The sequence below is a fragment of the Haliotis rubra genome, unplaced genomic scaffold, assembly GCF_003918875.1.
Source record: "Haliotis rubra isolate DU_JTF1 unplaced genomic scaffold, ASM391887v1 Scf4, whole genome shotgun sequence".
NCBI lineage: Eukaryota > Metazoa > Mollusca > Gastropoda > Lepetellida > Haliotidae > Haliotis > Haliotis rubra.
In genome coordinates, this window is record NW_025767079.1 from 1456689 (window position 1) to 1483906 (window position 27218).

A 27218-nucleotide genomic window follows, 5' to 3' on the forward strand; every position below is an offset into this window, starting at 1 on the left:
TTTCACTGAAGCTCTCGTGATCTGTTTAGGATACAAGGGTATTTTAAACATTATACTTATTTGCGTAACATTTACACGGATTGGATTAGTAAAAAATCTTTGTAAATTTTACATACCGCTCCAGTAATAAACAAAAACAAATGAAATATTAAACAATCAATTCAGAAATAGATAATGTCTCTTTAATGACTAGATGCCAAAATATTTTGATTAATGTTTCCGGTTTCTAAGAATTTCTCTTAGTATAGACGTATGAATGTCATCTAGAATTTGGACATGTAAAGAAATAATAATGAAGGTGTCGCTTGAGATACGTTTTGGCGAACACATTAGAGTTTTCTGTCTATATCAATGTCAAATATCAAATCTTGATCAATTACATAGAAATAAAACTAATAAGAAGAAGTAAACAACGCCCAAATGCATAACAAAGATATAGATATTAATAATATATTCGAAGTGAAATCCTGAGATTTTGCCTCTTTACAAAATAATCATTCTCACTTCTGTTGTGAGAGGTGTCCATACTGAATACAAAGAATTAGAAGGAACTGAAAACTGGCGTTTATTTATCAAACAACATTTGTAATTCATATACAATATAGCATCGTATACGGAGGGTTTAGCCAAGGCCCGATTCATGTAACGGCAGGGTCCTGTAAACCCGCGAATTATTCGAATACTCCGGTGTATCTGGGTGAAAAACATTGATTATTCGCCTTTTAACTGCAAAAAGCAAACTTCTCCGATGTACTGGATATGCTAAAATTTGCAAATGGCTAAGAAAGGCCCATGTCTGTGTTATTTGTAGAATTTTAAGAAAACGCACTAAAGGAACAATTATTACAATATTATCTGAAACCAAATAAAACATTGAAAATAGCATAGATATGTGAACGAGATTAACCCTAAATGTGAAAACATATGTTTAACATTGGGGATTACGGGCGCTGCTTCTGACGTAAAACAGCTACCTGATAAAGGTTAATATGCCATCATTTATTGCAAACATTCTTACATTTGGGGTAATTTTTACATCAAATTATTTTGACACGGCTTTCTCGCGCTGACGTGTTTTCGTTGTACTTCAGGTAGTCGTGGAATGATGTCGAAGATTAACACTTGCACAGAGTGCGTGAGTGTAGTTTTACGCCGCTTTCAGCAATATTCCAGCAACATCAAGGCGGGGGACACCAGAAATGGGTTTAACGCATTGTGCACATGCGGAGAATCGAACCCTGGTCTTCGGCGAACAGGCTACCCACTACACCACTATCTTAGCCAGTGATAACAACTCCTCTATTTTGACTTTATCTTCATTATGTTCCATCGATCACAGACTGCCTCTGTGGTGTAGTGGTTAGAGCGTCCGCCCGGAGAGCGGAAGGTCGCGGGTTCGATCCCCGACCGCGTCATGCCAAAAGACGTTAAAATATGGTACTTGTTGGTCCCTGCCTGGCGCTCGGCTTTTAATGGGTACATCAAGGACTGGTCGGCTCGAAGTCAGTATAATGTGTCTGAGTGGGGTATTCATGCTTCACTGCGGCATGGTATCTCAGTGGGCTAGCACTATAAAACCTGCTTCAGTCTGGGCTAGTACAAGCAGCCGCACATACACATACACACGCATGCACGTCGTCATATGAGCGAAATATTCTCAAGCACGACGTTAAACCCAATTTCATCTCACCTCCATCGATCACATGTTGATTTGTTTTTGCATGAATTATTTTTTGGAGAAAGCTGCAAATTTTATTTTATTTTGTAATAACAAAGACAGATGTTTTGACGAATCAGATGATGAGTTACGCAATTATATCTTATTCATGCTTTGCAGGCATAGACAAAGTAAACTGCAACACACACACACACATATACAAACACACCATACCACATACAAGCATGCAAGCAAGCATACATGCGTACATACCACACACACATTATGCCACACTAACACCACACACAAACTCACACGCACGCACTCACACAAGCACAAAGGGGCGGTGGGGTATAATGTGTGAAGCCCATTTCTAGTGTCCCACCGCCGTGATATTGCTGGAATTTTGCTAAAAGCGGCGTAAAACTAATCTCACTCACTCACATGCATACAAACACAGGAAGATATTGCAGTATTATTACTATTACTATTACTGCTATTTATTAATGTGTGTAACCACCTTTTAGTAATAATATACTTTCAATTTGTATTATGAATGCAAAATGCGGTGTACACTGGACTTTTTATCATAAATATATAATCAGACACAAGGCCTTAGAAAATTTATTTTTGAATTAAAAATACTCAAACGAAAAATTACAATCTCGTTTCATTGCCAAAATGTTCATTGAAAGATCTATCGGTTTACAACTTGCTCAACATTTATAGACGATTCTTACTTTGAACTTATAAGTTTCAACAAGTCAACAAGAGCTATATATTCAGGCAAGTATCGCTGAACGACCTTCATTTACTTTGACATTGAAACCTGAGGGCTTACTAACGGGAAAAACAATTTCGTTAATTCTTTCTGTCAGTCATATTTTCGTGGGGACATCTGAAAACCTGAGATGACAGTATGCAAATTTATTTCCTGTCTTTAGGACATGACAGTCAAACTACATTATGATAAATAGATCCTCACAAAAGATTTTTTTAGTTTTAAAAGTAGAGCAACTATAAAACGGACTGATCGAGAAATTCAATGGAGGAGTGAATGAGTGAGTTTTTACGCCGCAATGTTCAGGCAATATTACAAGTGGAACACCCGATAAAAGTTTCGTTCATGGTGAGAAACGTTGGTGGCGAACCCAGGTCTTCGGTTTGACGAACGACCGCGTTGTCCCCGAGGTTACCCCACCGCCTTTCGGAGTGATATGGACATTCTGCACTAGCCCCATAATGTATTAGGCAGGGGAAGAATAAATAGCATGTTTTAACGACCTTCCGCTTGCCATTTACACGCGCAATTAACAAAGGGCAGTCTATGTTACTTGTTACTGGTGTGGTGAGGTGCATCTGTCAGTTGTGGTCCTTGCAGGAATCCTCTCTCCTCTATCTTCAGTAATGTTCGGCAAACTCTCTCAAGACCCGTTGTTGTTGTTGTTGAAGATTTCTTTCATTGTGAGTGAGTGAGTTGGGTTTTACGCCGCTTTCAGCAATAATCCAGCCGCATCACGGCGGGGGACACGACATGGGCTTCACACATTGTACCCATATGGGGAATCGAACCCGGGTCTTCAGCATGACGAGAGAACCCTTTAACCACAAGAATGCCCCCACCGCCCCTCTTTCATTGTGATGCAAGTAAGGCCTTCTATTTATACACCATACGTACACGTCCAGCTTTTAACGAATGTAATATTGCATTGCCTTTGAAAAACACCATTGTTCAAGTATTCCAAGTTACGACCACGTAACACGCACATATGACTTACGACTGCTCTATGAAACCATACGGAAGTTTCAAACAACAGAATTGTTCTTCAGCAACTCATGTTTGTCGTAAGAGGCGACTAACGGGATCGGGTGGTCAGGCTCGCTGACTTGGTTAACACACGTCATCGTCTCCAAAATGCGTAGATCGATGCTCATGTTGTTGATCACTGGATTGCCTGGTCCATCAACAAACCTTCCGATCTGGTTTGTATTCTCTCATCAGCTCATAAAAAACTACTTATTGTACTCCAGGAAGACTTCACTAACATATCTACGGTATCGTGGGAAAACACAAAATACAATGACAATGCTTTTACTGACCATAATATTAGCGGTACTTTCATGTCTCCACTATCCATTTATGTATGGAGTATTGGTATAAGAGTGCGTGAGTGTGGTTTTACGCCGCTTTTAGCAATATTCCAGCAATATCACAGCGGAGGACACCAGAAATGAGCTTCACACATTGTACCCATGTGGGGGATAGAACCCGGGTCTTCAGCGTGACGAGCGGACGCTTTAACCATTAGGCTAGCCCACCGCCAAATTGCTAAAAGAACGACGAAATCACACGCGCATTATGCAAGTTTCCATATAGCATACATTTACATCTTGTCTATAAAATTGTGTGATAATAAAGGCACTCTGATGCTTTCAGAGTACTTATTAAAAAGGGTGCTATTTCCCAAATTTAACAAAATTTATATTATGCTTGGCTGTTTGATGTTTAACGCCGCACCCAGCAGTATATCCTCCCAGCTGTATGGCACCGGTTTGAAAAAAATCAAGTCTAGACCAGACAACCCAGTGATCAACAGCATGATCATCGATCTTCGCAATTGGATACGATGAAGTATGTCGACGTAGGCAGCGAGCCCGACCGCCCGACCCCGTTAGTCGCCTCTTACGACAAGCATTGGTTTGTTGAATATCAATTCTCACGGATCTTCACGGGTTACAAATCTATGGCACGGTGGGAATACACGCAATACCTTCACTGACCATAACCTCAGTGGTATTTTCATGGTTCAACAATATAATTAGTATGTGGAGTATTGCTTAAAACACGACGAAATCACACGTGTATTATCCAAGTTTCGAAGTTGTATGCATTTACATCTTGTCTATAAAATTGTGTGATAATAAAGGCACTCCGATGCCTTCAGAGTACTTATGAAAAGGGACCGCGGTGTAGTGGTTAGAGCGTCCGCCCGGAGAGCGGAAGGTCGCGGGTTCGATCCCCGACCGCGTCATTCCAAAAGACGTTGAGATGATTTACAATTAATCACTAAGATATATAACATGTAGCCTATTCCTCATACCTAACACACTTCCATCATATTCACTTGCATTATCTATTATCTATTTCTACATTGATTGTTTCATATTTCTCCGACCGCGTCATACCAAAAGACGTTAAAATATGGTACTTGTTGGTCCCTGCCTGGCGCTCGGCATTAATGGGTACAACAAGGACTGGTCGGCTCGGAGTCAGTATAATGTGTCTGAGTGGGGTATTCATGCTTGACTGCGGCATGGTATCTCAGTGGACTAGCACTATAAAGCCAGTTTCAGTCTGGGCTTGTACAAGCAGCCGCACATACACATACACACGCATGTACGTCGTCATATGAGCGAAATATTCTCAAGCACGACGTTAAACCCAATTTCACCTCACCACACCTCACTTATGAAAAGGGGGTGTTATTGTCGCATTTTTTAACAAAACATACTATGTTTGTCCGCACCGCAATATTTCAGTTATCTGACGGCGGTATGTACATAACTGAGTTGGGAATAGACAAAATCAAGTGATCAACAGCATGAACAACAATCTACGCAATTGAGATACGATAACGTGTGTCAACCAAGTCAGCCAGTCCGACCACCCTATCCTGTTAGTTTCTGAAGACCAACTGTAACCCGGATCTTCACGGGTGTCTTATATCAAGATGAAAGGCATTGCTTTAGCATATGAAAGAAATCATCCGCGGATGAAAAGCGATCGCCACTGATCCAGAAAAACTAATTTCGATCATTCAACCTATTAAGCATGATAAACACAACCACCGGTTTTAACCCATCACTTCTACTGGAAGGAAGTATTTTCTCGCCTGGTCGCGGTAATGTGGGACAAACCTAATTTGTCAAAGTTAAGAGGTTCTAAACTTGGTTATTCTTTAATCTGCACCATATAACTATTTCGAAATGACAGCGGTGAAGTGTTGCATAAGGAGCTTTGCAAATTTGGCTTAATCTGCCTATTCAATATGCTCTCGCCATAAGATCTCATTATGACTAGGGTCATATACTATAGTGAGTGATTGAGTGAGTTTAGTTTTACGCCGCACTCAGCAATATCCCAGCTATATGGCGGCGGCCTGTAAATAATCGAGTCTGGACCAGACAATCAAGTGATCAACAGCATGAGCATCGATCTGCGCAATTGGGAACCGATGACATGTGTCAACCAAGTCAGCGAGCCTGACCACCCGATCCCGTTAGTCGCCTCTTACGACAAGCATAGTCGCCTTTTATGGCAAGCACATGGGTTGCTGAAGACCTATTCTACCCCGGATCTTCACGGGTCTCATATACTATAGAGAGAGGGGATCAGGCAAATGTTTAAAGCCATAACGATCATGTCCTTCAACTAGTTTCATAATTTGATTCAGCTTCAATAAAGTGCAAAATATTATTTATACAAATGTATATTCATTGCTCGTAAAGAGACCTGTGATGATATTGCATGTGGGGCAAACCTAACTTGTCAAAGGTAAGAGGTTCTAAACTGGGTTTTTCTTTTATCTGCAACATATTACTCTTTCGAAATGACAGCGGTGAAGTGTTGTATAAGGAGCTTTACAAATTTGGCTTAGTCTGTCTATTTAATATACTCTCTCATTGTCACTGGGGTCATTTATCACAGTGATGGGGGAATCAGGGAAATGTTACTGACAGTTTGTAAAGCCATAACGATCATGTACATTTCCATAAAGCATTTTCTTGTGGAAAAGGGAAACCTGATTAATACGGATGTCCTTCAACTAGTTTCATATTTTGAACCTGATTCAGCTACCATAAAGTGCACACAGTTTTATTTATACAAATGTATATATATTGCTGGTAAAGAGACCTGTGATGAGTTGCATTACCAGTTTCTTTCAAAGGGTCATTGTCCTTCCGGGACGAACTTTTGTTATGCAATACCAATAAATGTACGCGGCCATGATCATTGCATCAGCGAACTAACCTGTTTCATTTAGCTGCTGACTCCGCAACGCAATTCCATCTGTTTTAGAGCGAGTTGATCAAAGTCGGAGAAGATGCCTAAAATGTAACACTTTATCATAGAATGCCCTATCTACAGTGATCTAGAATTAAGTATTTAAAGCAAAACTATTTTAAACGACTTCAGTTTACAAAGTTTTACAATTATTTTCTACTAATAACGTTAAAAAACAAAGAAACTCAGGAGCATATATGTATTAAGCTTTCCAGCGACGAAATTACTAATGTGCATACAAAGCTTAATAGACCTACTTGTTACATCCTCACTATCTTGATAGCATATAAAAAATCTTATGTATATGGCCAGAGGCCATTTATTAAGGTAGTGTCAATAAAAGTGTATGTCTGTCTGTCTGTCTGTCTGTTTTACGGCGGCATGTATGCAGTCAAGGCTTGATACAAGAGACCATTGATTGATGCTGTGGGCGAGAAGCTCCGCCGTCGGGATACGATGCAACGTTATTGATCAAAGGTCACCGTCTCCCAGCGTCCAATCAGTTTAACCCTTACCTAAAACAAGGGTGCCCGGGATTTCCCCTGGAACCTGAAAATTTGGGGCTCAGGTCGAGAGATTTATTTCGCTTTTACAAAAAAATAACATGACTGCTACATGTCAGCTGATCTCCAGAGATGCATCACGTGATGCTCCCCTGTGTAGATAAAAGAAGCACAGATTCGAAGTATCTTTCGTCCTGGGCGAGTTTGGCAGAGGGATTGGCACAGATTCATCTCCAACGAAACCCTTCCAGAATGATCCTGCAAGCAGCACTGGTCCTCGCTGGTCTGTCTTTGGCAAGTGGCAGCATTTGCTGCGCACCCAAGCAATTCAACGCATTCCAGCATGTCACCTATGTCAACTCCACGACAACAATGCGTGTAAGTACAGAGTCCGTAAACCAATTAACCAACCCCGTGCACTTAAAAGAACACACGAATCCGTTGGTATATGACCAGATGGTGGCCACATGAATACGTGCAAACACTTAGTTGCGGGTACAGCAACGTGCAGTAAACCTGAACAAAGTACTGTGACTATGTGTCCCAGTCCACCCAGCTGTGAATGGGTACCTCATAAGGATGGGAAAGCCGCAATAACTCGGTGCGCCTAGTGGCAGCAAGAGTTGCATGATACCCAGGGAGTTGAGATTGATAATAAGATTTGCCGGTGAGATTGACATCTAGTGACCGAGGGGGAAAATACCAGCGCCTTGAGCATGCACCAGTGCGTTGATATGTGCGCTATATAAATATCCCATAACGATTAAGCAATTGTTCATCATACAATCAACATAGAAAGATGATGTTTAAAGCTATTCAAGATGTAAGTGCTTGTAAGTCTGTGATTACATTATCTGTTCTTTTAAAAAGCATTGCAGATCTGACAAACCAAAAAAGTGAAATTATATTTAAAAATGTACATCAGTATATAAACAAATCTAAACGATTCCAGTAGTCTGCTTTCTATACACCTTTTGTATAATAATATTTCCCTGATTGTATAACAATAGTTCCCCTAAACTGTCAATCTTCCTCCGTGTCTGTTCTATACATGTAATTGCTTGTGCTGAAATTTGTTATTGTAAATATCTTTGGAGAGGGTTTTTTTAAGCTGTAAGAACTAGTCCCAAATCCTTTTCACTCTGTGGATAAAATACGTTTAAACTAAGCGATTCTAATCCTTCTTCCCTTTCCGTAAACTTCCATAGAATTAGTTCGGCCTGTCCCAAAATGAACGACACGAGTTATCATGGATGCCTTAGCTGAAACAATGGATTTCTCTAAAGGTGGAAGGGAGATTATATGAGCATTGTAAAAACGAACTCATCTTTTTATTAACTTGACTTACTACAAAGTTAACGATGACACCGAAGTATGCTGGAAATTTACAACATTGACACAGTGAATAGTATGTACTTTAATCCAATATGGCGTTACTGCAAAACTAAATTTTCCACAAGGCTGTATGACAAAAAGAATGATTTCAACTTTCCAATCATCAACTTTCCTTTTATTGACCTACATGTTCTACTGTTGCAATATGATGATGACACGACCCTACTGTTTTAAAACCGTGAAGGCGCAGCACTGCACTGATAGATTTCATGAATATTGTAAACAATGAAAGCTAACCATTAACGATTCAAAAACTAAGGTATTGATTTTCGGGTCAGGTCCAGCAAAGGAAAGAAAAAATGTCTCATGTTGTAAAAAAAACCTCCATAATATTGTAGAGGTTTATTAGGTCTTACATTCCATGGGCATCGTAAATATACCAACGCTGTTAAGACACTACGTGGCCCCATTTTGTTATCTCACGTGAAAATTTTAATTTCCCATTTGACTGACTGTATGCGTACATGTTCGACAGTGTAGCGTTGCGTAATATGTTGTTTGGTTGAGAAATATATTGTTACTGTTATGTTGATCACGAGAAAATATTCATTGCATATTTTTTAAAACCATTCTTAAACTCGGTGAGAGTACACCAGCATATATGGTGCAATAGGTCGTCTTACAGTTTGTGTATATACATAATAATATATAACAGGTATCATAACCTTGTGCTTCTCACATGTGCTAATGAAATGAAACCATCAGTTATTGCGAATGACATGTTTTAGGTTGCAGAAAGTGCACAAATGACTTTCAACAATAGTCATTTTAATCAAGTGCTCGGGCGGCAGTGATGTTAGTTTATGATCAGTAATAGTTGTAAACGGTTTAATAAAAGCGTTTTGCCATGTTATTTGCCAAGTTTCCTCTTCCCACGTTTCCATTACCTTTAATTCATCTTCAGCCGGTGTCAGGACAAAATGAAATTTCTTTGACCCTTTTCTACATAAAGGAAAAAGCTAAATATATACATTTGCTATAAATGTTATACGTTGTTTATAACACTATGTAAGGAGGTCTTAATTCTTTCATATATCTGTGTATGTGTTTTCAGAAAACATAAAATTCCCAAAAAATTATCGCGCGATACCTTTCGTAAAAGTTGTTGAAGTGCCATAAAATCACTCTCTTCATAAAAAAATGAACATGTTGATTATGAAAGTTTTGTAAAATCCTTTTGCCACTGACACTAATATTTTTATATTACAACAATGGTTCCTGGAGTATTTGGTTGCACTATATTGCACTTCATAATATGTATAAATACATTTGGCATAAGCTTCAAAACTTTCCTCCCGGAAACATTTTGCGAACATTCTGGCTATGGTTTTTGCCAATTCCGACTCTTTCTTAGTTGTAATTTTGCATATTTTCAGGCATTATACTTCATCGTCTACGACGGTGTCAATGACAGATACCTCGTCAGCGGCGATCGCAGCAACAACAAATTCGTCGGGACCACCAAAGTAATCTACGACTACAAGAAGGTAAGGAAGACCTCCAAAATGCTTTACGACTGGATCCATGATAAATTGTCGCATGGCGTCTCAGTGGACTCGGACAAGACACGTTTTATGTATCATTCTTTTACGCCCTTGTTTCCATGGGAGGTTAAGTCTCAATGCTATTTTCACCTCCAAGACAAATACGTCTTCCTGTAGGGTGACAGTGAGTGAGTGAGTGAGTGAGTTTTACGCCGATTTAGCAATATTCCAGCAATATCAAAGCGGGGGACACCAGGAATGGGCTTCACACATTTTCTTACACACCCGTGGGTGAGAAATCCATGTGAGAAAACTGGTATCACACATATGTGTGAGATCGATTTCTAATCCCGTGATTGGCTACTCCATGGCGATGACCTAGGGTCAGGTTATGACGGACTACTTTCCTGATTAAAATTCATTGATAAGTTACTCGTGCTTCAATTGAACAGAGACCTGTTACTCGTGCAAAAATACCCCTTTACACCTACCTGTTATTTTCGCGATTGCAACATAAACAGGTATTTATTTATACAATGAGTCACAAGTAGAATAAATATAACACGAATCTATTTATTTCTAATTCCTTTTATTAAAACTTTCGATTCCTAGTCATGAATTCAAAATGGCTCCAAAAATCAGTGATACCTGTGTAAACAATTATGTGAAAATCACCGTTAGAGATAAAGCCCTTGATTCCCTTCGAATATTCAAAATGTACAACACTGGTACTTTTACTGGAGAGATGCGACAAGTGTCATGTGTCGTCTTGCAAAAAATACCTGACACGATAACGTCAGTGCCTGTCCATTGTGAGATCGATTTGACTCGTTGTTTCTTTGATGCATTGGTGAAGATGACATTTTTCACTGATACACATGATGAAGACCCACTTCCGAGATACTATGTGATTCTAATGTTATCAAATTCACTCATGACAATCAGAACCAAAACACACTCGTTGAAACAATGTACGACATGGTACGTTTTGCAAGGCTTCATGAGTGCAAATGGCGGCACACGTCCTTTCTATTCAATCGAACATGTACAGGAACGGTTGATCTACACATAAGTCATTGCTCAAGATATTCCTCCGACGCATGATAATGTAAAGTTTATGTCTTGATAACTTACAGGATGTAATCAACTCACATTTCATACTGAAAACTCCGTAAATTCCATTACATTCCAAGTGGCAGTTTCCGGCTCGGGGAAAACGAGAAGGATGTGGCGAAGAAGAGTAGTCCCCCATTGATAGTGAACGTAACCTCAGCAATGTCACATTCAAGCACACTGGGTGCACCTAATTTCACACACTCAAAAGATGGGAGAACATTGAACGTAAACTGGTACACAAGTACAGATCCCCAATGTGCAGAGATATCCAAAACAATCTTCGGTGGACGAAAACCACCAAGCGATAACGATGACGTCACTCGCTCAAATATTTTACGCTTGCAAGAATTAAAATCATCCACATTTGCATGTTAACATCATCATTTTAGAGTGTTTAATTAATTTTCTGTGGTCTTATCTAGTTATCATTATCACCATTGCCTTGATGATGCGAAGAGGTGGCAGAAACTTTTTTGTGGAGGGTCACCATGGGGATGAGTAGTGATTAGGAAGCCAAGTGACGTCACTCATTCTTAAACGTTGTGTTGTGTATTATTGCGCACCTACGACGAGAAAACATGAAATTTGAATCTATTCGACCATAAAATGGTGCGATTTTATGGTGTGTAAGAAACAGATTACTGTACTCGTGTCTGTCAGATAACATTTATCTTACAACTCGTTGTAAGATAAATGGTATCTGACAGACACTCGTTTAGTAATCTCTATGTACCCATGTGGGAAATCGAACACTGGTCTTCGGCGTGACGAGCGAACGCTTTAACCACTTGGCTACCTCTCCTCCCCAAACTAAGAATCCAAACGACGAGGTACAGGAGTCATAGTAGTAATCATGGGTATAGGTTTTTATTACCCACGTGGTCAACGTATGGGTAGTTGCATACTAATCTCGTACGTCACACGAGTGTCGTATCGTGTTGACCTGTGTCGTAACGACTTGACCTGAGATTCTAACGATTTGATTGGATAACCGATGACCTCTCAATTAGGTTGCATTCTGACGTAACTAATTTTTAATTCATAACAAACACGTGAATCCATTCATTCTACAACTTAAATGCATTGTGGGGATGTCGCTGTTTAATTATGCCGAACTGAGACATTATGCCCGTCGAAAAACGTAAACGCAATGTTTCCACCAGTGATGTTAGCCGAATGAAGCAACTGCAAACCAAGAAACGGGGTGCTTCGGAGTAGTTTACTGTAGGAGGCTGTACGAGGCGATGACAACTGACATGCATCGTGACGTCGGTTACCAAGGCAGTGACGTCATTACAGTGACGTCATGCAAATATTGTACTACAGTGCAAAACTCTTCCGCAACCTCTTTATGAAACCGGTTTCGGTTTGAAACCAAAATATTAACAAAAATACGCTATTTTGTTAATTTAATGCATATAAGACGTGGGTAATAAATAAAATACCACACTCGGTCTCATTACATACGAATTATACGAATATTATATATTATTTCGCTCGGTCAGATACCATAGGAAGGACACTCGTTTCGTATAATTCGTATGTAATGAGACCTCGTGTAGTATTCTCTATTTATCATCCAAATCTCCCAGGAGATATCGTTTTGACAGTAGATATCGTACAATGCCCTGACAATGCTATGGCATCATGAACCTGATGACGTCACAATGCTATGACACCGCTGTACTGCAAGTCTAATGGCAGTACCGTTTTCAGAGATGTACGTTTTGTCTTTAAAAACTAATGAAGAGAGCTTTTTATGGTAAATAGAATCTCACTCTCGTGTCTTCGGATATCAAATATATCATACAAATGTTTGTAATAACTCAGGTTGATATAATTGATATCAGTAGACACTTAGGTGAGATTATCTATCTGTCACATTGAATTGTTTCTTTTTGATTTCTAAATGACAATTTTTGTTTTCAGGGTGTTGCTTACAGTATTGACGCAGCAGCACGTACTTGCTCAAAGTACTCTCTTCAGGGACAATTTGATGATCAGCAAAGTGTGTGTGTTCCAAGTAAGTGATTTCCAAATATATCGACCAATTTTTGTATGTTCTGTCCCTCGAACTTTAAACGGAACGGGTCCTCTATAAACTTCAGTGTGCGAAATTTACGCTGGTCCTGTGGTCCCTGGTTAGTAAAAATTCACCAGGACCACTAAATGCTAAGTTTGCAGTGGTCCTGGTGGCCAGAGAATTTTGTATTGACAGTTAAAATAAATCTAGTGACCAGTGAAGTACAGACAGGACCGCTAATTATTGTTCACTCACTGGTCCTGTGGTCTAGTGGGAAATTTTGAAAAGTTTCTTTCCCAGAACTTTAGAAGTCCCAACATTCGATTATAACGTTGATGAACGTTGCGTACAGATATACTGAGTGTTTGTCATCACGCTATCAACCACTGGTTTACCTGACCCAGACTCGATAATTTTACCTTCCTTTTTTATTTTGCTAGAAATCTATCTCTAAATGGAGGTAGCATTAGATACTGTTATTTCGAGGTTAGATTTATTGACTGCATTAAAGGTTTGAGAAGTCGGAAATGATATCTCGCATATCGTTTTGCTATATAACTTTATCTGCATGAATGTCTCGTCTCGAATGTACCGAAATGTTCAAACTGTTATCTGTACTGCAACGATCGACGAAATGGGGTTAATTTGAAAGTGAGTGCATAATGGTTTAAACCGAAGTCAACACAATTGATATCGTTGCGGTTTGGCTACACTCGAGTCTTAGCAAAGTCAAACCAGTGGTTGATCATCGATTAACGCTGACGGCACACAGCCAATCAGTTTACACAATTAACTAGTACGACTAAGATGTACATCCCATGAATTAAATATAGAAAAGGGCAGATATTATAATGTTCCACGAGAAAATAGACTGTGTATGTTATGTGATTTAGGGGTGATAGAAGATGAGTATCATTTTATATTAGTCTGTCCGCATTTTCACAATTTAAGAATGTTATATATACCCCCATTTTAACGCATCAATCACTGTGAATATAAATTAAGGTTATTGTTGAAAGCAACAAATCTACAAATTGTTAAAAATCTATCAATGTACATTTATCATGGGTTCAACAGTAGAAAATTTGTTTTAAATTCCATGTAACTGTACACACTTGTATTGTACTATAGGCCTGTGGCCTCTTCAGTACCCTGAATAAAAGAAATTGAATTGATCTAGTAGAGATTATGATGTTTTGATATGCATGTTAAACGTTTAAGTACGTTAACGCTGGTAGGTTGTGAGCGTCAGCCAATTGCATGTGCGTAGATATTATATGTGTATAGATAAACATTCGAAAGCTTTGATCCGTTTGAGACTATATATGTTTTTCATTATTTTAGAGTTGAACTTATATAGAATTTGTTTAATGCTCACCTCTTGAAACAGAATTACGAAATATCACCATGAATTAACAAATACAGCTACATGTGCGCTAATGCATATAAAGTGAAGGCAAGCCGACGCGACTGCCATAAGGAATACATCTTTATATGGCCAAAAAATGCAAATTAGGCTTATAAAAAAATATCCATTTTGCTGGCGATAATTTGTCATTGAGTTTTAATCACACTGTGACAATTCAGGAAAGGATCTGAAGTCGGTATCGACATATCTTTATGTTAGTTAAAGGTTGCATCCCGACCGAAGTCCGCAACACCTTTTCAAACACTTACGAAGTTTAAGCGTGAAATATTTTATTTACATGCTTGTTGTCTCTTAAAGGCACTATATCACACCACACTTGTGTATAAAAACATAATGCATTTCTCTCAATAATACTATCAGCCCTCAGGGAAGCTACCGTATAATTTATTCAAAACGAAATTACATATTTAGATTACAATATTAAATTAAAAAGTTCGAATGAATTAATGCAACATTGCATTAAATCGACTCTTGCGCCCTCTACCGAGCGAACAGTATTTCAAGTGAATCCCACAGAGTTAAGTCCCTTTAAGCGCTCTTTTACTAATACCCCGAGAACAACTTGTGATTGAAACCAGTGGGGCAAACACCGACAATACCGCGTGCGACTGTTTTCGATGTACGGAACAATTGTTTACATTCCCCATATGGCAAGTGTTCCCTGTTTGGAAGCTGTTCGCCTCGAAGTTTCAATTATCGATGTCAGGCAATTCGTAAGGGATAATAAATGTCTACTGCATCAATATGAAGCGAAACTGGGTGCATATGCCCCAATATATACAACATAGGCCTAATTATTGTCGAAAATGTGTGACATTGTGTCTTTTATATTTCTTGGTTGTGAAAAATCAAAATCACAGTCTCTCAAGCATTCGATACGGCTGGCTGATAAACATACTTTTCGGATTATGTATTGGGATGTTCCCACTTTTCCGAAGAAATGAACGCATCTTATCTATAACAAATGATGTTAAATCTCAGGTGACGCTGTCTCTTTGGGTCCTTTCTTTTACGGCTACAATCGGCACAGGCTGAATTCCCAGTCGTACACCTACAACACTACCACCGCCGACGGGAGGCGTCAAAATGTCATCACTACCGTCTCAGAGGGAGACTGTGTACCAGTAGTCGTAACCAGGACCACGACAGGAGGCGGAGGTGGGTATGGGAGAGTGGAGTTGAGTTTGTCATTGACCACGTATTTTAGTGTGTGAGCAGGAGGGCAAGCATGAACGCCCGCTTTGAACAGTACATAAACAATACCGGGTGTCATGTAAATAGTTAAAAATAGTGCTAACACCGGTGTCATCTGAACTTCTGTTAGAGACCCGTGAAGATTCGGGTTAGAAACAATAAATAATAATAATGATAAAAATAGTCGATTTATTATGAGCATTGCTCCATGCACAATGCATGCTCGAAGAGCCCAAACAATCTGATTATTATTACGCGGATAACCCATGCTGCCTGTTAGGCGCTAGAAAGTTATAGTCTTATCCCACCGGGTACCCATTTTCTGCTAGGCGAACAGAGACATTTTTGAACAAACTGAAAGTGAGAAACATGTATCACATGTTGTGGGGCAGGACTGAAGTCCCAGAAATTCTCAGGAGTCTCGCTGCCATCCAAGAACTCTCCGCGCCCCACGGCGCTTAACTTTAACAGATTTGTGACCTGAGTTCTATGCACATGACCACACGACACCTAAAGTGGTCAGGTGTTTTGACACTGTAACTAGATCGACAGCGTGTCACCACACTCCATGAGGTCAACATTATTAACAGGCGGTCGTGATATAGCAAATATTACTAGGTGAGACGTGAACAATTACAGTGCAAAGTTGCTCACTGTGACATATTTTCTTCCTCTCCAGAAGGAAACTCTCTTTACGTCCTCGGGTACAACGACTTCTACCCCGGCATCAGGGACATCACTGTCTTCGACATTCCGCCATACTGCTGAGCCTGATACCGTAAGTACATCGAAAATAATAGTTTACTGTTAGATACTGAAAATAATAATTGTTTCGCAACACTGTGCACCACATCAAATTCTAACAGACCACTCAATGTAATACCTGTATTTCACTCAATGAAAATTAAATAAAAATTATTCACTCGAAGACATGACATTGAACACTTACTATTCATATTTCTCTCTCTGACTCAATGGCACCATCAACATCATATACCAACTTTTCACTTCATCTATACTTCAAGCCATAAACAGCAAAATATATGATTTTCAGGATTTCTAATGTTGCTTAAGGACATATATTACATCGAAAGGTTTATTGCAATGTAAAATATCAAATTTACAGCTTGTTCAGCTTGACCTGAGCTACTCTCCATATGCATTGCCCGGGAGGTCAAATGGCACAAACGGCAGGTCGAGTTAACTTCATTAAATAGGGGATCAAAGAATGTTCTTAATGTTGCTGTTCTCTGCCTTAAAGCTCGAATCGGAAACAATAAAGCTTCTTTTTTAAAGAAAGTTAGGACATTGCTGACGATTTCTCGACACTGAGGTGTCAAACGGCGACCTTGTCTCGACTGTTCGGACATGTTGGCAATCAATGCACCCCTTCACAATAATAGACCCAACCAGTTGTGACACGGTCACGCAATGCATTAGTATTCATTTGATCAGGTCAAGCTGAACGAGCTGTAGTTATTTTACTAGGAAATGGCGTCACTTAGATACCCTACTCTGACATTTTGATTTAGCACACATACAATTTGACTTCCTCAAACTAATGTGTTTTACTGCAGGTTGTACCATTTTCACCTAGCTCCTGTCTATTATTAGTTGTTCACTGGTCACGAGGGGGACATGGGTTGATGTACCCTCAATGTTTGTTTATGTTCCCTGAACCTGGAGCGCGAGAGGAACATAAACAAACACCGAGGGTGCATCAACCCACGTCCCCCTTATGTTCGTCTCGCCCTTCGGGCTCAGGGAACATAAACAAACATCGAGGGTACATCAACCCATGGGCCCCGAGGGACCAGTGAACAACGTATTTATCTTACCGAACACCTTAATGTTAATTTTGAATTGTTTGAAGCACGGGTACAAATCCTTTTGTAGCCATCGCTAGAGTTATCTCCCTTCCATCGATTTGCATTCGCAAAACATTGGTAATTTCCGTACATCATACCTGATTCAATGTAATTCGAGATAAAGAATTACTACCACGAAGTACCAAATGAGTTGCCATTGACAGCGGGGTACATGTTACTCGCTTGTAAGCGGGGTACATTGGAAAATAATAGAAGAACGCTCAGCCAATCAGAAAGCGACATTTATGTGTGAGGTAAGATAACTGTATATATACACGCTCATATGTGTATACAATGTTGTACTAACTTGATGATGTAATGCCAGCACATGTCACTCTTCTGTCTGTACATGCAACTTGAAATGGAATTTACAAAAACATAAAACAAAAAAAACACCAAAAAATCCACTTCATGGACAACTTTTCACTACCAGTCAACATCAAATAACAACTATATTATTCCACTGTAAATCCCATCTTTTCATCCAAAAGCACAACAGTGACAACTAAACACTAACTTTCACTCAATGGCACATTCAACATTACACGATGACAATGACATCACAGTGAAATTGTTTTACTATGATGTTTCTTAACTTTATTCCATCAGTATTTACATTATGAGGTGAGGTGAGGTGAAATTGGGTTTAACGTCGTGCTTGAGAATATTTCGCTCACGTGACGACGTGCATGCGTGTGTAGGTGTATGTGCGGCTGCTTGTACTAGCCCAGACTTAAGATGGTTTTTATAGTGCTAGCCCACTGAGATACCATACCGCAGTGAAGCATGAATACCCCCACTCAGACACATTATACTGACTCCGAGCCGACCGGTCCTTGTTGTACCCGTTAATGCCGAGCGCCAGGCAGGGACCAACAAGTACCATATTTAAACGTCTTTTGGTATGACGGGGTCGGGGATCGAACCCGCGACCTTTCGCTCTCCGGGCGGACGCTCTAACCACTGCACCACGGAGGCGGTCATTTACATTATGATGCAGCAGCATGTAATGACATTTTTGCCAAAATTAATTCTTTTAGTTTTAACATGACGAGTTACGTCCAGGATACTAAAACATTAAAGCATTTTATTTACTAAAATGATAAATGTGCTACAATTGAATTTTGAAAGGTACTACATGGAGTTCCTCTATAACAACACGAACGTTCTAATTCTTCTGTTGCAGGACAATCATTGCTGAAAGGAAACAGAACCAGTATATGTAGTTATCGAGTCACTGTTCAAATGTCTATCTTGCAAGATATGATGAATAATAAAAAGCATTTTATATAAAACAGTGTCCTTAACTGTATTGATGTTTAGTTGGCAACACCGGATTCCGGCTTGGAGTGAGTTAGTGAGTATAGTTTTACACCGCTTTTTGCAACATTCCAGCAATATCACTGCGGGGGACACCAGCAATGGGCGTCACTCATTGTGCCCATGTGGGGAATTGAAGCCGGGACTTCAGCGTGAAGAGCGAATGCTTTAACCACTAGGCTTCTCCACCGCCCCGATTGCGGCTTAGAATTAAACGACAGTTATTGTGTCTGTTTCCTTAAATGTAATGGGTTTTTTTTTTATTTTTCGCTTCTGCTGCGTTATTTTAAAGGAATGGAGAGTTGCTTCTCTGACAGGCGATAAGACTTCCGACAAAATTCGAAATTGTTCACTTGTCAAACATTAAGCAGATCCATGTATTCAAGTGAGTGAGCGAGTTTTGTTTTACGCCGCAATAAACCAACACAAAAGAATTCTTGCGGCTTTTCTCTGTGTAAAATAGCTGATTCTAGTGTCCAGCATGTCAACTAAAGTCAACGTGTGCTGATGTCTGGTGACCATATCGGGGGGTCGAATTCCATAAATCTAAGCCGAAGAACACATGTGAGTGAGTGTGTTTAGTTTTATGCCGCACTCAGCAATATTTCAGCTATATGGCGGCGGTCTGTAAATAATCGAGTCTGGACCAGACAATCCAGTGATCAACAGCATGAGCATCGATCTGCGCAATTGGGAACCGATGGCATGTGTCAACCAAGCCAGCCAGCCTGACCAATCGATCCGTTAGTCGCCTCTTACGACAAGCATAGTCGCCTTTTGTGGCAAGCATGGGTTGCTGAAGACCAATTCTACCCCGGATCTTCGCGGGTTGAAGAACACATGTAATGACATCAGTGTGCGAAATAGCCACTGGCGCGCTAGCCCGTGGCTGGTAATAATCCAGTCGGGCCAGTAAATCTCCATACTCACTGGCCCGATTGGCTGGTGAATTTTAATGGGGTCATTTTGTAAATATATCACTCTCCGACTTGTTAAGTTATAATTCACTTTTAAATCATGCAAGATTATGGCCTGATAAAAATGTTCATCGTATTAGCAGCTGGCTTTTATGTAATTCTTTGCTGAGTTTCTACATTCAAATTTTGGGCTTGTGAATTATTTGGTAGGCTAGTAACTTTCAGGCCGACTGGCTAGCAAAACTATTTCGCGCACTGAATGACATGTGAAAGAGGAAAGTATTTATGGAATCTTGAGCGGTCGAAGGGAGGTAACTCGGCTTGTCCTCTGTTTAAGGGCAAGGCCCTCGAATCGTGCCCCGACCGCTGGGCAGAAGGAGTGAGTGAGTGAGTTAAGTTTTACGCCGCACTCAGCAATATACCAGCAATAAGGCGGCGGTCTGTAAATAGTGGAGTCTAAACCAGACAATCCAGTGATCAACAGCATGAGCATCGATCTGCACAATTGGGAACCGATAACATATGTCAACCCAGTCAGCGAGCCTGACCACCCGATTCCGTTAGTACGACAAGCATGGGTTACTGAAGGCACATTCTAACCCGGACCTACACGGGGCTGGGCATAAGGAACCAGCCACAAACTGTAATACCTGTTCAGTTGACGACTAGTCAGTCAGAGTTTAATAGGGATATTTCCTAACTGTGATACTGTTTGGAATAAAGAACGATTCGGAAGTTACCCAAGGGTCGTCAGAAAACCGTGGGTGAACACTACACAGGTACCCTGACAGATATACGAATCCAATCTTATTCAGTGTTGCTGACTTTGACTGCAGCCTACAAGTAATCTGCTAGTCAGAACACAGCTAATATTCTGACAGGTAACAGGGCCTTGTAATAGCGGGGCGCTACTTCCGGTACTATGGTTCCCGGCTCCATTGGCGCGCGCCATCTTGAGATATACGACACGGGGCCCAGCTAACTTCCGGTACCAGTTCAGCATTGGTTGTCAGGGTTTCACAGCTCGGCCGTTAGGACTAACATGGGCAACTGCCGCAGTACAGGCTACTACCAAACCAGTAACTGCAGTTGATCGCTGTACAAAAACTGACAAATTATCCCGTGATCGATCTATGTTTTATCACCACAGATGTGATTAAAACTGAATGAAGCTTCGCAAAATATTTCAGTTCGTGCCAGTTGATGGGCACATTTTGCACAGTTTAGATTGTAAATTTCAATCCTGTGAGTCGACAATGGACACGAACTAACGACCTCGTCTTTCTGGGGGCAGTGGTTAAAACTTCCGCTCCTCACGCCGATGGTCCCAGTTCGATTCCCCACAAGGGTACGATGCGTGAATCCCATTTCTGGTGTTCCCCGTTGTGAAAATGGTGGAATGTTGCTAAAAGCGGCGTGAAACCAAACTCCTTCATCTTTCGGCGTACAACGTGTGTCTCTGCTACAGTCAGTTTGGGTGCCAGGTACTTTTGCTGATCTGTTACTACCAGCTATTGCTTGTGAAAGTCGTTGTGTTTTACTGGGAGCAAGAAATACAATCTCAGCAACTGTTGAGTAACATAACGGTTACAGGTGTCAGTCAGATGATCTGGCGATCCCATGTCATCACCCACCCGCCATGCGTCATTTTCCTCTGTGAAGCATTCGTAAAATCACATCCAGGGCTCATTGGCTTATCTGATGCAGTAGCAGACACCCAGATGGCATTTATGTTTTACTTCGTTCTTGAGCAGCCTGGCTAGTTAAGAATAATGTAGAATTACCATATTTAGGATCGCTGTACTCTCTATTTATATTGAGTATGTTTTTATGCCTCTTTTAGCAATATTTCAGCAATATCACGGCAGGGGACACCAGAAACGGGCTCCACACATTGTACCCATGTGGGGAATTGAACCAGAATCTTTGACGTGACGTGCGAACGCTTTAACCACTAGGCTACCCCACCGCCCCAATGATAACACAGCGATTATTGTCAATGAGAATGTGGCCTGGCCGAGTCACTTGCTTGTGATGGATTCGTCAGGTTTTGCATATTCTGTGACGTCATACTCTTGAGACCCTGACCTTTTAGCTCCGTCAAGCTAAAATCTCCAATAAGCAGTTTAACATTTTGAAATTTAATGTATCCTTGGAATGCCTTTTCATGCTCAAAAGACAAATAATCGTCATACAGGTTAAGGAATAAGACACAATCCTTCATAACGTGCCACAACAATACGTTGAGGAATATGAACATATTTATTTATCGTCTAAGTTCCTGTCGTGCGTTGTCAAAACTGTTGAGCTGTTTAGCGTAGAAGTCATACCTTAAGGAAAAAGACACAATCCTTCATAACGTCCCACAACAACACGTTGAGGAATATGAACATATTTATTCATTAATTTATGATAAAAATATCCTCAAGCAATAGATCCCAAATCTTTGCCAACAGACCACAAAAGCAATGTATTGCCCTACGAAAAGTCCATGTGTATATTGTTTCAATGCAGTGCCAGCTACATCAATTTGGTGCTATGACCCCTTGAAGATCCGGGTTAGAATTTGATCTTCAGTAACCCATGCTTGTCGTAAGAGGCGACTAACGGAATCGGGTGGTCAGGCTCGCTGACTTGGTTGACACATGTCATCGTATCCCAAGTGATCGATGCTCTTGCTGTTGATCACTGGATTGTCTGGTCCAGACTCAATTACTTACAGACCGCCGCCATATAGCTGGAATATTGCTGAATGCGGCGTTAAACATCAAGCAACCAACTTTGGTGCTATGGTGAAGCCAGTGGATGTGAAATCTTGGGGTTTGTTTTTTAAAACAATTTGAAAATGTTTTATGAGAAAACTATTGCCAGTAAAGAAAAGTACCATTTCTTAATGCTTTATGGCAACTCCCACTTTCTGTTGACGTTAAACCCCCTATGTTGACCATTTGCTCTGAATCAACTTGCGATATAACATCTATCAGCAGTAAGTTTGAATATGGACTTTCTAATTGAATCATTTACGATTACAACGGATTCTCCTTTAATTACAATATATATAGCGATGCATGATTCAGCTGTCTATGGCTAACGCAGTCTAGTATTTCATCGTATTCTAACAGGCATTGCTGAACATAATTGGAACGCAAATACGTGTCAAATACGGGCGGTGGGGTAGCCTAGTGGTTAAAGCGTTCGCTCGTCACGCCGAAGGCCCGGGTTTGATTCCCCACATGGTTAAGCCCATTTCTGGTGTCCGCCCCCGTGATATTGCTGGAATATTGCTAAAAACGGCGTAAAATTATACTCAGTCAGTCAGTCAGTGTCAAATTCAAAAACAGGTTCAATTTATACCCTTATGAAATCCGAGGTTTGATTTGACTGACTGACTGAGTTTGGTTTTACGCCGCTTTTAGCAATATTCCAGCAACATCACGGCGGGGGACACCAGAAATGGGCTTCACACATTGTACCCATGTGGGGATTCGAACCCGGGTCTTCGGCGTGACGAGCGGACGCTTTAACCACTAGGCTACCCCACCGCCCCAGGTTTGATTTGAAAACTATTTGAAGTCACTTCCTAAAAATGGCAACGGAACTTAATAATGCTTTTTGTGCATCAAATCACCTACTGAAAATGCTATTAAATTATGGGATACCAATATCTGATATGAAATGTAAATATGTCGCAGAGATGATATTGGGGATGGATTGCATTGTGTATTTAAAGGTACACATGTGAATGAAAATTGTATATAACGATTTAGGACAAAATGTTTTACAATTTCAAGCACTCTTTTCAGGTAAAAAACAATCTGTAATGAAAACTTTTGTAAATTTGTCAGCCTAATTTGGAAAATTGTAAAATATGCCGACTCACTCCCTATCCGCAGCCAGTTAGTATAGGTATAGATGTGATTCGTACCTCATATTCCGATGGTTTCGGTTTCAGCGTAATGAAGTTCTTTTCTGTTGTGATAATCAATTACAGTATTAAAGTGACAAATGAACACTTTTAGATGAACAGGTGATTCAAAACAGTGTCATGTGGTCCGAGATAACTGTAGGGAGATATGTCGTTATGGTATGTTGTTTTGCGCCGCACTCCAGCAGTATGGCAGTCGTCTGTATATAACCGAGTCTGGACCAGATAATCCAGTGATCAACAGCATGAGCATCGATCTACGCAATTGGGATACGATGACATGTGTCAACCAAGTCAGCGAGCCTGACTACTTGATCTCGTTAGTCGCCTCTTACGACAAGCATGGGTTACTGAAGATCAATTATAACCTGGATCTTCACGGGTAGCCAACTATTGGAGGGACACATATGCTGATGCACTGATATCGCCACTGTTCCGTCACTGCGTAACACCATTCAACCTATCAACCACAACAGCTGATAAATCACCCATCACTTCTGGTATTGTGGAAGAGTTATTCCACTTTCCAGCTTTGTCGTGGTCATGTAAGTTATGAGTGAGTGAGTTTAGGTTTACGCCGCTTTTAGCAATATTCCAGCAATATCACTGTGGAGGACACCAGAAATGGGCTTCACACATTGTACCCATGTGGGGAATCGAATCCGGGTCTTCGGCGTGACGAGCGACGCTTTAACCACTAGGCTAAACACACACACACACACCCCACACACCCACGTATTTTATGAAATTGCATAGGTTTCAAACTTGGTTTTCTAAATCAACCCACATAGACTCCCTCGTGTGCGACATATGTGAAGCAGTGCTCGTGGAACTTTGAAAGTAGGTTTGATAAACTTTCTTACATTTGTTGTGTCCCATCTTTTGTCGGAATATGTCGTGACACGACATGACATGACATGACGTGACGTGACGTGACGTGACGTGACGTGACGTGACGAAGCTGGGGATGGTGGGTCAGAGGTGATCAAGAACCGGTCACCAAGAATGACAATATTTTGGGTAGACCGTAAATAATAGTTACATTTGGGGAAGGTCAAGGTCATTTATATAACAGCACATTTGCACTTGTCACTTCGCCGAAATTTATTTCAAGGTCAAAAAGGGAACCCAGACTAACAGGGAGGTCAACAAGTTTCATATTTTGAACCTGATTCAGCTTAGATAACATGCACTCTGTTTTATTCATATATGCACTGCTTATGAAACGACCTTTGTAAGAATCGCATGTGTTAATTTTAATAATATACAAACATTGCCCATATATTCCAACACGTCATTTAGTCCTACCTGAGAAGGGAGCAGTTCACTTGAGTTCGAAAACTTTATATGGTGTCCGTCCGGGAAAGCCACATTTGAAAAATACCAATTGCCGCTAAGACACATTTCAAGTACAAACCTCGGTGCCGCGAATCGCCGCGAAAGGCATAATGAGTAAGGGAATCAATACCGGTTTTTTTCAAATAAGCGTCACCCATTGATCAGAATGGATTAAAATTGTATTGTTTTAGTGACCTGTCCTTTGTTCGTACGATTGGTATATTGCATCAGCTGAGTGGTTTGGGCAAGAATTTCCATCAAATTTATTGTAATGTTTCAACTTGCAATCAAAATGTCATTACCGTAACGGTGGCAAAAATACTGATTTTGGAAATATCTGGTCACATATTTTGCTTAAAAGCAGCTATGAAATGGAAGGAGTTGTTAGGCGTTTGACCCTCCCATAAGTTAAAATGTTTCAAAGAAATATTTGGTTGTATAATCATAAATAATTCGTAAAAGGTGTTGAGTGCCTACGTGAGGCAGCTAGTTTGCGTGATCTGTCGGTATGTGCAGTCATATCAAATCAATGGTACAATCGAATTATCGATTTAGTAATAATGGAGAAATTGAAATAAAAATTCTTAAAAAGAGTATGTGCTCTAGGAATTCAAAGGCGTAGTACCCGTGAAGGTCCGGGTTAGAATATTGATCTTCAGTAACCCATGCTTGTCGTTAGAGGCGACTTGGTTGACACATGTCATCGGTTCCCAATTGCTCAGATCGATGCTCATGCTGTTGAACACTGGATTGTCTAGTCCAGACTCAATTAGTTAAAGACCGCCGCCATATAGCTGGAATATTGCGGAGTACGGCGAAAAACTAAACTCCCTCCCTCACTCAAAGGCTTATTTGGTGGCTTTTGGGAAAATTTGCAGGGGACCCATTATAAAGGAAGGAAGATCTCCTTTCAGCATTACTGGTATTTGGCAATGTGTGAAGCCCATTTCTGGTGTCCCCCGCCGTGATATTGCTGGGATATTGCTAAAGGCGGCGCAAAGCCATACACACTCACTCACTCCTTTCGGCATAAATTAACGAATTTTAACGTTCCCTAAGACTTATTTCATACTCTATATAATCATAATAAACGGAATTATGATGTATGAAACATCGTATAAATGACTAGAGACACTGAAATAAACCCTAATTAATGTCGGACTGTCAGAGGTGTTTATAAACCCATGTTTTCTTGATGTCATGACTCATCAAGTCCAAAGAATTCTTAAAGACAAATTCATTCAAAAGTAACGAAAAATATTTTTAGAAATCCAAAAGGTTTACCAACTACTCACACGCAAAAGAATTACCAGAATTCAAAAAAATTATTTCTACTTCCACCCAAAAATTTGTTTATCGGTTTTAAAAGCTTCGCACATGTGAGCATAATTTGCCCGCTGAAACTGGACGGTGGCAGAGGTTATTGAATACGTGAAGGTCTGGGTAAGAATTGGCCTTCAGTAACCCATGCTTGTCGTAAGACGTGACTAAAGGGATCGGGTGGTCAGGCTCGCTGACTTGGTTAACTCATGGCATCGGTTCCCAGTTGCGTATGTCGATGCTCATGCTGTTGATCACTGGATTGTCTGGTCCAGACTCGATTATTTACAGACCGCCGCCATATAGCTGGAATATTGCTGAGTGTTGCATAAAACTAAACTCACTTTCTCTCCATGAATAATGGCTTTATATTTCAAAGAATTATTTTATGTTGTCTAACAAGCATAAATTATGTTAAACATCATCACCTAAAAATATATCCACTTGAGAACACCCAGACTTACTGCATATTTGAATACATTATTACGTTAAAGTGTCTCAAGCACTTGAGTCTGTCATCTTCATCTTTATAGGGGGCGGTGGGGTAGCCTAGTGGTTAAAGCGTTGGCTCGTCACGCCGAAGACCCGGGTTCGATTCCCCACATGGGCACAATGTGTTAAGCCCATTTCTGGTGTCCCCGCCGTGATATTGCTGGAATATTGC

At 40.4% G+C, this 27218-nt stretch overlaps 1 protein-coding gene across 1 annotated transcript; it reads left to right on the forward strand.

Moving 5' to 3' along the window:
- Positions 1 to 7477: 7477 nt before the first annotated feature.
- On the forward strand, positions 7478 to 18972 carry LOC124287267 (ependymin-related protein 1-like). The gene is made up of 6 exons (XM_046723769.1): positions 7478 to 7603; positions 9997 to 10107; positions 13150 to 13243; positions 15654 to 15830; positions 16546 to 16644; positions 18921 to 18972. Exons 1-5 carry the CDS (start codon positions 7478 to 7480, stop codon positions 16632 to 16634), a joined length of 597 nt encoding a protein of 198 aa, XP_046579725.1. The 3' UTR covers positions 16635 to 16644; positions 18921 to 18972.
- The last annotated feature ends 8246 nt before the right edge of the window (positions 18973 to 27218 follow it).